Source organism: Schistocerca gregaria, chromosome 8 (genome assembly GCF_023897955.1).
Source record: "Schistocerca gregaria isolate iqSchGreg1 chromosome 8, iqSchGreg1.2, whole genome shotgun sequence".
In the NCBI taxonomy this organism is placed as follows: Eukaryota; Metazoa; Arthropoda; class Insecta; order Orthoptera; family Acrididae; genus Schistocerca; species Schistocerca gregaria.
In genome coordinates, this window is record NC_064927.1 from 319,804,228 (window position 1) to 319,817,008 (window position 12,781).

General features: G+C 40.4%; 1 protein-coding gene across 7 annotated transcripts in view; it reads right to left on the reverse strand.

Annotated features, from left to right (window-relative positions):
- The window catches only part of LOC126284259 (small G protein signaling modulator 1-like), a 263,420-nt gene that overhangs the window by 108,126 nt on the left and 142,513 nt on the right, over positions 1-12,781 (reverse strand). For all 7 annotated transcript variants that reach the window (XM_049983066.1, XM_049983065.1, XM_049983060.1 and 4 more), the window contains 2 exons: positions 6,739-6,981; positions 2,439-2,550 (listed from right to left, as the gene is read on the reverse strand). In XM_049983066.1, coding sequence (XP_049839023.1) covers positions 2,439-2,550; positions 6,739-6,981 — 355 coding nt within the window. The remainder of the gene's footprint in view (positions 1-2,438; positions 2,551-6,738; positions 6,982-12,781) is intronic.

The following is a 12,781-nucleotide window of genomic DNA, read 5'->3' on the forward strand; positions in this document are numbered from 1 at the left end:
ATCTCTTTTTCAATGTGGGGTCGAGCATTGTTAAGCTGCAAAATCACTTTACCGTGCCTCTTGCAGTATTGCAGCTGCTTGTCTTTTAATATTCTGCTTGAACAAATTAATTGCATTTGTTAACGAATACCAGTGATTGTTTCACTTGGCTTTAACACCTCATAGTACATGATGCCAAGCTGGTCCCACCAAATGCAGAGCATGATCTTGGAGCCGTGAATATTCTGTTTGGCCGTTGTGCATGAGCATGGCCAGGATATCCCCATGATTATTTGCATTTATTGCTATCATAACGAACCCATTTTTCATCCCTGGTCACAATGTGATGCAGAAATCCCTTCCGTTTTTGCTTCTGAAGCAACTGTTCACAAACACACAAATGCTGTTCAACATCTCTTGGTTTCAGCTCACACGGGACCCAAGTTCCTTGTTTCTGAATCATGCCTATAGCCTGAGACATTTTGAAATGACTTGCTGTGTCACTCCCACTAATCATGCCAATTCTTCTTGAGTTTGATGTGAGTCTTCACTCAGCAACGTCTCCAATTCTGCATCTTCGAAAACATCCTCTCTTCCACCACTACCCCAGTCTATGAAGTTAAAATCACCGTTCTTGAAGTGTTGAAATCATTCATGGCACGTTCTTTCACTAATAGCATCCTTACCATACATACTTGAGAGCATTCGATGAGACTCCGCAGCTGTTTTTGTCATATTGAAACAAAACAGTAACACCTCCCACAAATGACAAGAATTGGGCTCATAAACTGACATTTTCAATCAAGAATAACTTTATGATGCCGACGCAAATTGACTGATGTTTGAATGAGGTTATCTTGACCGAGGTCCAAGATAACTGCCTGACATCTGCGATCTGTTTCTTTCGACCGCTACTTACCGTTGTCACCATCTATCGGCAAATGGAGGAAGTAAAGTTGTACACGTTGTATGTCTGCCCATCAAAGGCGAAGTAGTTGTTGGTAAGTATAAAGTTGATTAATGTGAGTAGGAAGGACGTCATAGGTTTCCTTGATGTTGATCTTGTCCTCACCGAAGACCAGCTATGCACTTCTGTCCACATTAAACCTACCAACAAAGAACAATACGTACATTTTGACAGTTGTCATCCTTTCCATGTCAAACATTCCCTCCCATACAGCCTTACCATCCTAGGCAAACGTATTTGTTCGAATGCAGGCTCTTTATAGCAATACACCAGCATTCTCACCTCAGCCTTCACTGCATGTAATTACCCCACCAGCCTAGTTAAGAAGAAGACTTCCTGGGCCATCACATCCAATTCTGGTACTGCTGATCCCTCCACTAAACACCTTTGGAGTACACCCTTGGTAACTCAGTATTATCCTGGTCTGGAATGGATTAATTATACTTCGACAGGCCCACGATTTCCTAAAATCATGCCCTGAAATGAGATCCATTCTGTCTGAGATTTTGCCCACCACACCTAGAAAACCTTTTTGTCATCTTCCCAATCTCTGCAATATGCTTGTCAGAATCTATGCATCTTCTGCACCTTACCTTATGGCTGCTACCCATGTGACTGTCCCTGCTGCAAGACTTGCCATACCCTATGCACCCTCCTACCACCACCTATAATGGCCCTGTAACCGCAAAACATATACTATGAAAGGGAGAGCCACCTGTGAGGGGTGACATATCATATACCAGCTATTATATAGACATTCTTCAGCCTTCTACACCAGCATGACTACCACCAAATTATAAATTAGGATGAATGGGCATTGGCAGAGGATATATACTGGCAACTCACCATATCCTGTTGCACAGCATGCTCTACAACATGACATTTGTGACCTCAGTGCCTGTTTCACCAAACGCATCATCTGGATTCTTCCCCCAGACAACATTTCTCAGCACTCCGCAGGTGGGAACTAGCACTGCAACATGTCCTTGGTTCTCGCCACCCACCTTGCCTTAATTTACGTTAACTACTTCTGTCTCAGCTTTTCTTCACTGTAACTACCCTTTGCTTCACTCATTTTTAGTTTTCTACATTTTTCATTGTCTTTCCAGTCTATTTTTCACCCCCCTCCCACTTCCGTTATGTATAATGCACTTAGCTTACTCACTCTTATTAGCTCGTACACGATGCTTTAGTAGTAATCTCTGTCTAGCATATTATCCTGTCTTCCACCTTTAAGCTCTCAGGTTTTCAAATCTCATCCTACACAGTCTCCAACAAGGGTCTGAAAGCTTGCCAATCACAACAGTCTGCCACCACTTGGAGAGTAGATTTTTTTTTAACTATCCAGTTACATAATAATACCCAATATTCAAATTGATATATGCTTCAATTAAGCTCTGTTTGAAATTTTTTATAAATGCAGCTCCACCTAAATATATCAGTGTTGTATTAATATATTTACAGAGAGCTATATACCATTTATGCATGTTACCTGCGCACTGAGCAGCAAACTTTTCTTCCAGATGATTATGTTCATTCTGCTGTTCCTCTAATTGTGCACCATAACTTATGTCTGCACCATCACTAATATTGTCTTCAAACACCTGAAATTGGAAAGGAATCTTTATGATAAATCAAAACTGAAAATAGCATCCCTTTACAATGAAACTGCAGCTTCTGGCTTCTAACCTAAATATCTTGTAGACTTGTGTGGGTACTCTGCATTATGTCACTCCTCCTTTTATTTTTACCAAACTATTTTCCTTGCATCTAAAGTGACAACTGAAAATTTGTGCTATGTACAGGACTCAAAACTTGAAATCCATAGCAGATATTTTCCATGATCAAGTAAACCAGGAACATTGCTAATGTTAGGAAGAAGAAAACACTGCTGCTGCATAATAATCAAGCCAAAAGTGTAGGATCCCAGTTCCAGGAGAAGTTAGGCCCAGACTATTTGGTCATTCACTTTTTTAAGCTGAATAAAGGGCTCAAATCAGGTGACAGAAGGCTTTGGGGTTTTATGTATGAATTTAGCTAAAGATGATCAGATACTAATAGTGGGCTGAGAACTGCTCAGCCAGGAACAGGGCATGTGACATAGGCCATGACCTGAAACAGATAGTCTCCTTCATTAGTGACACAAATATGCACACAGTTGAGCTTTTCCAGTCCCACAATCAGACTCACCTCGACAGAGCCATATGGCGAGCTAATGGAGCTGACAACTTCTGATCGGGTGCACACTGCAATGGAGCCAGTCTGCTTGGGAGTGTCGCAAGACGGGGTACCACTGAGCATGCCCTGCACTTTAATAGGGTTGTGAAGGTAAGGCTGATGGAGCTAATTTGTAAAAGCATAAAGGAAGCCTGGCAAAGTGTGGCTTGCAAGTCATTCTCCTCTAGCAATTGTTTCTCCCTCCAACTTGACTTACATCATACTGTCACAGCTCATCACAGCCACAATAGCCAATTGCAGGAATGATGCAGTAGTTGTGCATTGTGAGCCCTCCTTATTCAACATACATAAATGGCATAAGATGTAAACAATTACAGCTCCGAATTTTATTTCTTTACAAGCGTAGTACGTGACATTACCTGGGTATGAATTTATTCCAATCTTCTCTTAGTCCATCTCCTCCCTCCACCCTCTCTCCGTCCATCTCCTCCTTCACCACCTCTCCTGTCCACCTCCTCCATCCTCTCTTTCTGTCCATCTATTCCACCCCCTCTATCCATCTGCTTCTCTCCCCTCTCTCTGTCCATCTCCTCCTTCTCCCCTCACCCAAACAAGGGTCTGGTGCTTCTTAATTCCACAGTATTTCTTTTCAGATCATAACTAATATGTGTACTGAATTTGGATGAAATTGTTCCAGCAGCTTAGGATATGCACATGTCAAACACATTTCACACATATGTAACATATTTCACACATATCTGTACACATATTTCACATGTACCTCTAGCAAATGTGGCAGTTCCATTTTCACACAGCTCCACATCTATGAGGTCATAATTTCTGTAGTGTGTGTCTTACAACAACTTGTTTTTGAAGGTGCATTCAATGGCATATATGGATACTGTTTGTGAAATGTGATGTGAATAGAGCTACTAATAAAGAAGTAATAAATTAAAATATCATACACGATGCTGCACTTTTTGACTCGTCTCAGTATTTGACGTCTTCTGGACAGTGTGTTATACTGTGATAAATTTTGCTGGTAAATTCAGTGGTACAAGTGAATACTGTTGACAAAATGTGTCACAAATACAGTTAGTAGTAAGCAAGTAATAAATTAAAACATCTTGCTTCAAGTGACAGTTTTACTGCATGAACAGTGAAAATGTAGTAAATGATAAACTTTTATCCTTTCATCGTTTTGTGGGGATTTTCAGTGAGAAAAAGTTTCGTAAAGGCTTCTGAAGTCTGTTGCAAGTCACTAAGTGCTCTCAATCTCAAATACTGGATAACTAAAGTAAGTATATTCGCACATCATGGGCTTCAGTGCTTTTTCACTTACAACGCCAAGCCTTTGGAAGGTAGGTGGTTGTTACCCCCAGAGTGATTTTTTGCAGGTAGTAAGTGTGTACCAAGTGTGGCTGAAATTGATCCAGTGGTTTACAGGAGATGTAGAACATACATACATACATACATACATACATACACACATACATACACTTTTATAATATGTGTGGATTTGTCTCAAACTCCCATACTAATACTAGTAAGAAATTTAAATATTTAGGTTGGATTTATCTAACTTGGTCTTGATTAGCTCTAAAATATTGATTTCAGTTTGTTTCGTAGTGAAACAAAGCTGATGTTCCAATGACCCATTAGTTAGTACATAGCACTGAGCAGGAGTAAAGTAGTCCACTGAAAAAAAAAAATTGTACTTTCACAAATGTTTGTTGATCCAAAAAGAGATTTTATTTTAAGAGCAAAGAAATTCTGCGAGTTTTGGGCCCCATCTTTGGCGTAACTTCAAAAATTGCATCATCTGTTCCTTTTCTGGATAGCACGAACAGATCATTTTGTAAACTGCATATCCATTCTTGAAGATTACTTCTGAAACTTATAAAACACTGACTTTCTTTAGATTATTAAAGAAAATAATTTCAGGCTCTAGAGATTTAAAATCTTTAAAGTGACTATGAAAGACATTGAAGACTTCATCAATAATGGAAGTGAATCTTAAAAATTTTACTTCCTTTTATTCTTGCTTCAATTCACAGAAGCCCAAGAAATGAAACAATTTTTTCTTGTTTAGTTGCAATTTAAGCAACACAAGTTTACACTGGAATCCATTAATATCTGCAAACATGTAAAAAATAATGCACTCCTTTCACTGCAATTGAAAAATCAAATTATTTAATTGATATGTAATTTTTTTTAGAAAAGTTTATTCTGATAGAAAAGTGAACCCAACAAAGTTCAGGTTGGAATGTCAGCAATATTATGAAAAGGATAGATCACTACTCACTGTAAAGATGCAATGTTGAGTTGCAGACACGTGCAATGAAAAAACTTCTACACATTGAGCTCCCACCTGCAGTACCAAAAAGCTAGTGGTGGAAGGGAAGAACTGGATGGCATTCGTTGTGAAGCAGCCATTGAAATCAAGCATGTTATGTTCAGCAATATGTTGTGCCACAGAGTGGCCTATTTTGCTCTTTGCCACAGTTTGGCAGTGGCCATCCATGCTGGTGGACAGCAGGTTGGTAGTCATACCGATATAAAAAAGTTGTGCAATGATTGCAGCAGAGCTGGTATATGATATGGCTGCTTTCACAGGTGGCCCTGACTCTGATGGGGTAGGTTAAGGCTATGACAGGATTGAAACAGGAAGTGCTGGATAGGTGGGTTGGGCAGGTCTTTGCACTGGATCTTCCACAGGGATATGATCCTTTGGGAAAGGGGTTGGAACTGGGAGTGGGAGAGGGATGGACTAGGGTGTTGTTGAGGCCAGGTGGGTGATGGAACATCACTTTAGGTGGGGTAGGGAGTATATCGGGTAGATGGCCCTCATTTCAGGCCACGACAACAAATAATCAGAGCCCTGATGAAGGTTGTATTCACCTCTGCCAACCCAGGGTGGCATTGGGTGACAGGGGGCTCCTTGGTAGTTGGTTCTTGGTGGTGATGGAAGGATTGGGGGTGTGTGGGGATATGGCACAGGAAATCTATTTAAGTCTGGGGGGATATTGCCTGTCTGTGAAAGCCTTCTGAGACGTTCAGCATACTGAGCAAGGAAGTTCTTATTGGTCAGGCTGTATGGGAAGGATTTTTTGGTGTGGAAGAGATGGTAGCTGTTGTAATACCGGTACTGTTGGTTGTTGGTGGATTTAATGTGGACAGAGGTGTGGATGGAGCCATCAGAGTGGAGGATCTCAACATCCAGGAAGGTAGTATGCTGGAGTAAGGAAGATAAAGTGATGTAGATGGAAGAGAAGGTGTTGAGATTGTGAAGGTATGGGGACAGGGTGTCTTGGCCCTGAGTCTATCTGAAATAAAATCTTTCCCATCACTTCCCTGGTGCCTTAATTAATTATGCATAAATTCTCTTTAGCCATAGTGTGATAAGGTCTCCAAGCAATACAGTACACTCCCAAAATAAACACTATTCAACACCCCCACCTCCCCCCCCCCCCCCCCCCCCCCACACACACACACACAAGTTTATTTGCAATATTAAAACTTAAAAGTCTCATTTTTCCGTAATGTAATCTTACAAACACTTATATGAACATAAAACATGTAGCTCAAATCAGAAAGTCTGATCACGTACTTACATCATTGCTAAGTTCTTTGTTGATGGCTGGTGTAGGTGGTGGTGCATCAGCACTTGTGCTCTCTGAAGACAATTTTGCCAGATTGGCTGCCATAGCTTCCTTGTCACGTTGTCGCACAATAGCTTCAACTGCTAGCCACTCTGACATTGTTGTTTCATACATCTGACGTGTATGACGGTCCAGCTCATTACGTGTCTCCTCTGTACTACCAAATTCATAGTGTCCCAAAAGATACGGCCATACCTGAAAGAATTAAGAAAAAAGTATCTTTCTAATTTCCTGTTACAACTTTGGACTCCAAAGCACTAAAAATACTATGAACAAATGATACCCAAACACCTTTCATGATCTTTATCATGATGTCCAGTTTCTGAACTCTACAATTGGCTGACAATATCATAATTTCAATGAATTGTTTTAAGCACCAAAAAGTTCACAAACATACGCAGGGTATCCATAAATGAATGACTGAGATATACATTTCAACAGTATTTACTGTGAGTATTGTAGAGTGTTGATACAAGGTCACTGTTAGAGAGTAACTAAAACACTTTTAGATAAGCGCATGTGCGAGTACCGCTAAGTCATTTTCCTGCTTGCAGTGCCACAAATGCCAAATACACAAAATGGTGACTCCTGAGTGTAAAGCATTTTGTGTTCTGCAGTTAGCTAGGAGTGAATCTGTAACTTTAGTTCCATGTGCATTTTGTTTATCTGTGATGCCCCATGTGGCAAAATCATCCAGTAATGGTATAGCCTGTATGGAAAGCAATTCTTGAACTTCAGTTGCCAAAGACAACAGCACGGAAAGGTCTAAGAAATCATTTACACATGTGTCTGTACCAGTTATAGTCAGTACATGCTGTAAAGCCTGATGACTGTGGTGTATATTGTAACTTTGTAAGTGAAGTGTTGCACTGGAAAGGTGACTTCCTTGATCATGTGGTGTTCAGCTATGAGGTAACTTTCCATCTAAGTGGGAAGGTAAATAAATACTCACAGTCTTAATATCTGACAGTCAGAGCATCCTCATGAACTTGTACAATATCAAAGAGGTTCCCAAAATTAATTATTTTTTGTGCTGCGTCCTGACATCATGTGTAAGGATTATATTTTTCAGAAACAAAACTGCCGTAACAGGGTGGCCTAATCTGGATATGTAACAAGAATCGCTCTTTTCTTAATTAGAAGGAGTATGTGAAAACTTTATTTGGCAACAAAATGGAGCACCTTCCCATTTGCAACACTTTGTATAAGAGTGGTTGAACATTGAAGACCATGACCGTTGGATTGGTCATAATGGTCAATGCAACAGGCCTCTTTTCTGCTGGCTCCCATATTCACCTGAGCTCCTGCCATGTGATTTTTTCCTTTCTGGCTTTATAAAAGATTGTATCTACATTCCGCCACTATCTAATGACTTGCCAGCATTGAAACACAGAACTGAAAAGGCTACAGCTATTTCTATTGCTTACTCAGGATTTGTTAACCAAAGTGTGGGAACAATTGGATAAGGCTGAATGTAAGCCATTTAAATAAAAGTGCACATATTGTAAAAAAAAAAAATATGTTAGTTTACCTTCAATTTGATGTAAGATATGTTGTAAACAGTCTAAATTAAACTTTTATAGTGTACCACAAACTTTTTATGAACCCTCCTTACAATAGGGTATTTGCAATAACTAATTAAAAGTCACTTAAATTACAGTGTAATTTCAAGCCACTGAGAAGAGAAATGTGTTTGTCAGACATCTGAGGAGTAGTCAAAGATTTAATTATCACCTAGAGAAATAAAGTTATACAATTATTTTTTATAGTAAGTAAATTTCTGCAACTGTCAGTATACATTGAAACCCCAAAAACACACACACACACACACACACACACACACACACACACACACACACACACACCACAGTACCATAGCAAATTGCTAGACGAGCCAAAACTAAATGGCACAACCCTTTGATAAAATGGTTTATTGAGGGGAAATGTGCTGCAACAAGCTATGCCAAGTCAGCAGAAGTGTACAGCAACAATGAACCATCAGAACAATGATGCTGAGTGTTTCTTGGACTGCCATGGTGGGCTGCTAACTGAATATGCTCATAAGAGGCAAACTGTCACAGTTAAATACTGCAGAAATCTTCAGACAAGCTTAGGAGGGTATTGAAAAGGATGTCATGGAAAGCTATTCAAGAGTGTGGTTTTGCTCCACAACAATCTAGTTCATTTTGCACAGGATACAGTCACACATGCTGCTTCTCTGGGCTATCAGATTTTGCATAACCAATTACTACTATTTCTTTCTTCTGATGAAGAAACCATTGCATAGTAGGCATTTGCCGGGTGACGAGATGTCTATTGAGGTGGAAAGTTTCCTGAACAGCTGAGAAGCAATTTTCTATTACCATGGTGGGCTCTGTCAAGTCACCCTTTGTTGGAAAAATGTGTCACATTGAAGGATGAATACATACAGAACAAGTAACACCATCACCAAGTCTCATGGTGGTTGCTTGACTTTTCCACATACACTAAAAATTTCACTTTCATAACAGCACAAACTCAATGAATTATTGAACATGCAATAGAGGACAAATCAGCTAAAACATGCAGGTAAATGCTTCTGTACACTGGTCTGTCCAAAGTTTCAAATATGTACTAATTTTTATGTACCCATTGTGGTCTGCAATTTTTCAGACTAAGGCTTTAACAAAGTCAAAACCAAAGGTACTACTTATTTGCTGAAGATAGGATACATACAAAGTGCTACAGTGCTGACATGGAGACCGTACGAACTTCCCATCACCAATTTGAATCATACTGACAGGCTGTGTAGACAATGACTAGGACTTCAACATACGTAAACAGGAAGAGACAACTCTCAACTGTTTTTGAGAAGATCATGTTTGAAACTTTTGGGCATGTACTCTATACGGTCACAAATAATGAAACAGACCGCAGCCAAGCGAGTAAGCTTGTAGTTTCATAAGATGAGGTCTCTGGACTGAATCTCGCTGCTGGTACTTCTTTCCATTCACATGTAATTCTAACAACAGATTTATTATGGCTGTGTAGTTATCGGCATTTAAAGATCCCTTTATTATTTACATAATATTTATCCCATAAAATTGAGAATAAACTTTTTTGTAAGCTGATCAGATGTTTTTGGATACATGAAAACTTCCAATCAAATCATTATAGTCATTTCATTTTTATTTTCATATTTACATTTGTGACAAGAACTCATGTAATATGTAATCGACAGAGCACTGCATGAATCAGGATGATATTGGTTGTACATGCATGACTTTCCAATGTGTGTGTTTCAAAACAAAGGGAAACAGGTACGAAGGGATGCAAGTGGTTCGCAGTTGTCAGTGTGTCTTCAATTACTAGTACTGGTCCCATGCAATTGCAGGAGATTGCCCCCCATAGCAGAATACTGCTCCCACCAGCCTGTATCCATGGCATGGTGGATATTTGAAGCCACCATTCACCTCAGTGACGGAGTTGATGGAGATGACTATCAACCTAGCGTAGCAAAAGTGTGAGTCACCCAAAGGGCCAAAACGTTTTCATTGATCAATGGTTGAATCCCAATAGTCTCATGCCCACTGCAATCATAACTGACATGTCATTGGGTCAGCATGTGAACATGTAGAGGTGGACAGCTGTGGAAGTCCAAATTCAACAATGTACAATGAACTTTGTGCTCCGAAACACGTGTGCATGCACCAGGATTTTGCTCTTTTGGTACAGATGCCACAGTTCACCATTTATCCTACTTTACATAGCAGACAAGCCTCCAAACCACAAATTTTGTAAAGAGTCATGGACGTCCCATCATTTAGCTGATAGTGGTAGTTCCACTGTGCTTCTACCTCCTCCCGTCGATGCTCACAACTGTAGCACACGAACATTTGGCCAGCTATGCTGTTTTCAAGATACTCGTTCATGGGCTCTGCATAATAATAATCTGCCCTTTGTCAAAGTCACTTATCTCAATGGATTTCCCCATTTGTTGCACATATCTTCATTAGGGTGACCCCCATCTATGTCTGCTCAGCTTACATATTTTTGTTACCACGTCACATTCCCACAATGCCACCACGAGGCATCAAATGTCACAGTCGGCAGTGGTCATAATGCCTTTGCTTCCCAGTATAAAAATAAATGTTGCAAGGCTGCACCAGCGGAGTACATTTAGGAGGGATTTCTTTAATACTGCACACTGGCAGCATAATGTGGGAATTAAAAAACCAGTGCCGGTAGTTAGATTCAATTCATGGACCTCGCACATACGAAACTGTTTCTTTGCTTAGCTGCACACTCTTTCAATGCTAGCAACCATGCCAGGCATACAACAGACCTACAATTTTTAAACTAGTCCTAGTCATTGCCTACACACCTTGTCCATATGATACAATCATGAGGAGAAGTTCACATGGCCTCCTTGTCATTATGAGCTTACAAACTCCTTATGGTCACAGAAAAGCGTTTCTCCACAATTGATTAGCTTTTAAAACGTCCTGGCACATTAAAACTGCGTGCTGGACCAGGACACAAACCTGGGACCTCTGCCTTTTGCGGGCAAGTGCCTTACTGATTGAGTTATGCAAGCACAACTCAAGACGCACCCTCACAACTTTATTACCAGCAGTAACTCATCTCTTACATTGCTAACTACACTGGTCTCCAGCAAACCTTGCGGGACTGGCACTCCAAAAAGAAAAGGTATCATAAAGACATGTCCTAGCCACAGCTGGGGGATTGTTTCCAGGATGATTTAAGTTTGTGGGTCACAGCATTCTGGATTTCCTAAATTGAGACAAATTTTGAACCCGTAAGTTGTATTTTCAGTTTTGGGAACAGAAAATAGACCAACAGTTATGAATGTGGTGAATATGGTGAATAGTATAACATTAACAACTGTGTATCAGTGAAGAACTGATGATTCTCTGCAGTCAAATGGTTTGGGGCATTATTGTGCAATGATGGTAGTAGGAGGAGTGCAGGGGTGGGGAGTAGGGGGGGGGGGGGGGGGGGGGGAGAAGAACAAGAAATATCATGAGGGGTTAAAAGGCCCGACACCAAAATCATTATGTAGTAGCAAGTATGTTTTATCAGGAAACAAATTCTCTATGGAGGACACCACTGGAATTGAAACATACTATCTCCACTGTCTTCATATTTCATTCTTAAAAACTTAGTTTTTTGCATGTCTGTTCACAAATGTAAAATTGTGTGCTTTGCAATTAAAAAAACATGGTACCCTATGACAATAATGTCAATGAGTCACAAGTGGAATCAGTCGACTTGTACAAATATCTGGATATAACCATTAACAATGTAGGAAAAGACAAATTGCTACTTACCATAAAGAAGTTAAGTTGCAGATAGGCACAATTAAAAGATATTTACATAAAGCTTCTGGCCACAGCCTTCATCAGCAAAAGATAATCACACACCATTCATACACAAAAGCAAGCACACTTCACGCACACGTGAGCACCAACTCCAGCATCTTGGGCCAGAATGCAACTTTCACATGGGTTGCATGCAGCAATTTGAAAAGGGTGGGGAAGGGTACAGGTGGCGAAAGGAAGATGAATGCTGTCTGGTGGAGGGTGCAGGGACTAGAATGCCAAAGCCATAGTGTCAGGAAGTTGTGGGGCAGGGAGGTGTGGATAAAAGGAGAGGTGTGGGGAAAGATGGGTGGGTATTTTGGACGAGGATGGCAAATAAACAGTATGGGAGACGAGAATGGAGTAGAGATCATAGGACAGAGGGGATGCAAAATGTTGGGTGGAGGGTGTGAGGACAGTATATTACTGTACGTTGAGGAGGGGACAGTTACAGGAGCAGACAATGTGTTGCAAGTATAAATTCTAACTACACTGTTCAGCAAGCTGGTGGTAGAGGAAAGGGTTCAGATTGCTCGGGTAGTCAGGTTGCCACTGAAATCAAATGTGTTATGTTCAGCTGCATGTTGTGCCACAGGGTGGTATACTTTGCTCTTGGACACTGTTCTGCAGTGGCC